Source organism: Cyprinodon variegatus, unplaced genomic scaffold, assembly GCF_000732505.1.
Source record: "Cyprinodon variegatus isolate N-32 unplaced genomic scaffold, C_variegatus-1.0 Scaffold65, whole genome shotgun sequence".
NCBI classification, from domain to species: domain Eukaryota; kingdom Metazoa; phylum Chordata; class Actinopteri; order Cyprinodontiformes; family Cyprinodontidae; genus Cyprinodon; species Cyprinodon variegatus.
In genome coordinates, this window is record NW_015150518.1 from 949,524 (window position 1) to 952,278 (window position 2,755).

Sequence of the window (2,755 nt, forward strand, 5' to 3'; positions counted from 1 at the left end):
GACCGATGCTGCTGTGATCTTTATACTCCAGTAAGGAAAGGTGATTCTTTCTGACTCCAGGGATCCTTTCCCAGCTGAACTATTTTTGTTTTTTGTTCTCATGGTCAGGGTTGTTTTAAGCGCCATCTTAGATTTAGTTTTAGTCTTCAGGACGAAAACAATTATTAGTCTTCATCATATTTTAGTCATTACAATATGGGATAGTTTTAGTCGACTAAAACTTAAAAAGGTTTTAGTCAGTTTTAAGTTGTAAGAAAAGTGAACCTTTATAATTTGGAATAAGAACCAGATTCTTTCCTAGACTGACAGCTCTATCCTAGATGCTACATTAGCTGGGTATAGAATGCTGCCATGCAGATCATCATTGCTGTTGGACAGAAAACTTTGATTTAAAGAATTCAAATGAACCTTTTTTATGAATTAATACCCTACTTTATAAAAACGTTTCTCACAAAAGTTGTGAAAATAGCAGATCTAGTTCAACAGATCCTATTGGTTAACATAGCAGAGAGACAAGCTGAAAAATGTCCAATAAAGGAAGGATTTTAGACACTTCCTGATCTACTATGATTTATGCATTAAACACAGATCAATAAAATCTGCATTACTCCGAAAAAGCAAAGAAAAAAAAACATTCTTCTTTCTACTTTGGTGACTTTGATTTTATTTCTGAGAATTTCCCCCTCGGTTCCTGCTGCTCAGGGGTCAAAGAAGATTTAAATTCACAGGGTTTGATATTAAAAAAATACTGAGAACCTCCATAACTGCCTTGTAATATCATGGCAACCCAGACCTAAACTGAATGAATATGCTACTAAAATGTTAAAATATTTCAAGGAAACAGAGAAAATGTTTAAATGACAATACAAGGAAACATTTACATCATATTTAAATAAATAGAAACGAGAACAATGAGAGAAAAATGTTCAAAGATCTATGAACCTTTTCATCTGGATCTTTATCCAAAAATAAACAAAATGCAATGAAATATTTTCTTTGGATATAATTTAGAGATTCTTTTTGGTAGAAGTTAAAGAATGTTTAGCATCACCTATGGTGAGCTGGAAGACATAAAATCTTGATAGTTAGACAAAGGGATTCTTTACACTTGGCAGCGGATGATCAGCCACATGTAGTTTATTAAGTAGCGAGAGCAGGAAGAGCCGTACTGTTGAGAGCGAACCATCAGAGTTTAGTGTAAAGCGCAGACTCTGAGCTAAGCTACGCATTTCCCCCCTCCATTGGTGGTCATGCAGAATGAGCAGCGCTGCACGGCAGGTGGACGAAGTGACCAAACAGGACGGAGCAGCACAGCTGATACTGCTCAGCAGATTCCGTGCTCTGGAGGGGCGCGTCTTCGGCTCCTCACAACCACTATTGAGCATTTTCCCTTTGGATAAACTTTACATGCAGTAGTGCACTCTCACAATCAACTACAGGTGTTTGGTTCCAGGTACTCAGAGACTCACTTCCACACAGAAAGCCCATATTCTGATCTTCAGGTAACACAGAGTACATGTCACATTAAATAATACTACTTATACTTCAGTGATAGTTTCTAGGTGTTACTTTATTGAATGTCTTATACTATATCCGTTGGTTGTGCTGTTCTTTTTCCATCTCTCTGCAGGTGATGAAGCAGACTGAAGATTTTTTTATCATTTTCTCCCTTTTATCTCCTCTTTCTTTCATCTTTTCTCCTTTTTCCTGTTTTTCCTTTCCTGTTCTACCTACATTGCAGTGTCCATATAATCTGTAAAACTCCCTGCATGAATTATAATAAAGCTATTTATATGCATAAATCAAGCGGAACACTATGGTGATAGCTGTACTGCTCCACTGGTGAAAGGAAAATCTGTTGGGCTTTTTTTAGCATCAAGACAATTATTCTTACTGCCAGACAGGACACTGTTAAAAAAAAACACAGCAACATCTGACCGACCACCCGCTAATTTTTATTTAATCTCGTCAATGAAAAGTCACACCCATCAGTCATCATATTCTCGCCATCAAAGATCCATGTTTGCCTCATCAGTTTGCGTTATTGTCATGAAAAAATGAGTGTCAACGAAATAATTCTGTCATCATTGACAAAAACAAGACTGCTCGTGGTTTAATAGAGATCCAACTATTTCTTTCTTCCCTTCCTTCATTCTCCTCCTTCCCTCTCTTAGCAGATGTTGACACGTTCAGCCTGAGATGTCTTTGCTCGTTTAAAGACCTGCAGACCTCTAACTCTTCATCATGCTCCCATCCACAGACACCTCCCAGCCGTTATGACCCAACAGATGCAGAACCTGCAGCTGTCTCAGACCAGAAAGTGTCCCGGTGGGCCAGCCTCACCCAGCGCTGCCAAGCGCCTCTACAGGAACTTATCTGAAAAGCTGCGAGGAAGCACCTCCTCCTTTGAAGATGCCTACTTCTTTGGAAAAACGGACCGTCTGCGAAAAGCCTCGGTGAGTTCAGCAGAGACCGCGTGGTTTCCGGAAAGATACACTGGGGGGGTGCAGACGAACACAGGTGAGTGACCACGATCATCTGATAGATGATTATCCGTGTGAGTCACCTACCTGGTTAAAAAGTGCAGTCCATCCTCTCCAAGGAAGACAGGATTTAGCCGCTGGACTGCGGCGCAGAGCGGCCCAGAGAACCTCCCCGATTCACCAACCTCAGTGAGCAGGCAGGAATCCAATCCAGGTCATGGATACAGATCAGACAGGAACAGTTCTGGAATCCAGGAGTCCACAAGCCGGTC

The 2,755-nt window shown here is 40.5% G+C and overlaps 1 protein-coding gene across 1 annotated transcript in view; it reads left to right on the forward strand.

The window, feature by feature from the left end:
* Nucleotides 1-2,755, forward strand: part of LOC107082905 — a 93,029-nt gene that overhangs the window by 75,295 nt on the left and 14,979 nt on the right. The window contains exon 8 of the mRNA XM_015371803.1: nt 2,261-2,456. Coding sequence (XP_015227289.1) covers nt 2,261-2,456 — 196 coding nt within the window. The remainder of the gene's footprint in view (nt 1-2,260; nt 2,457-2,755) is intronic.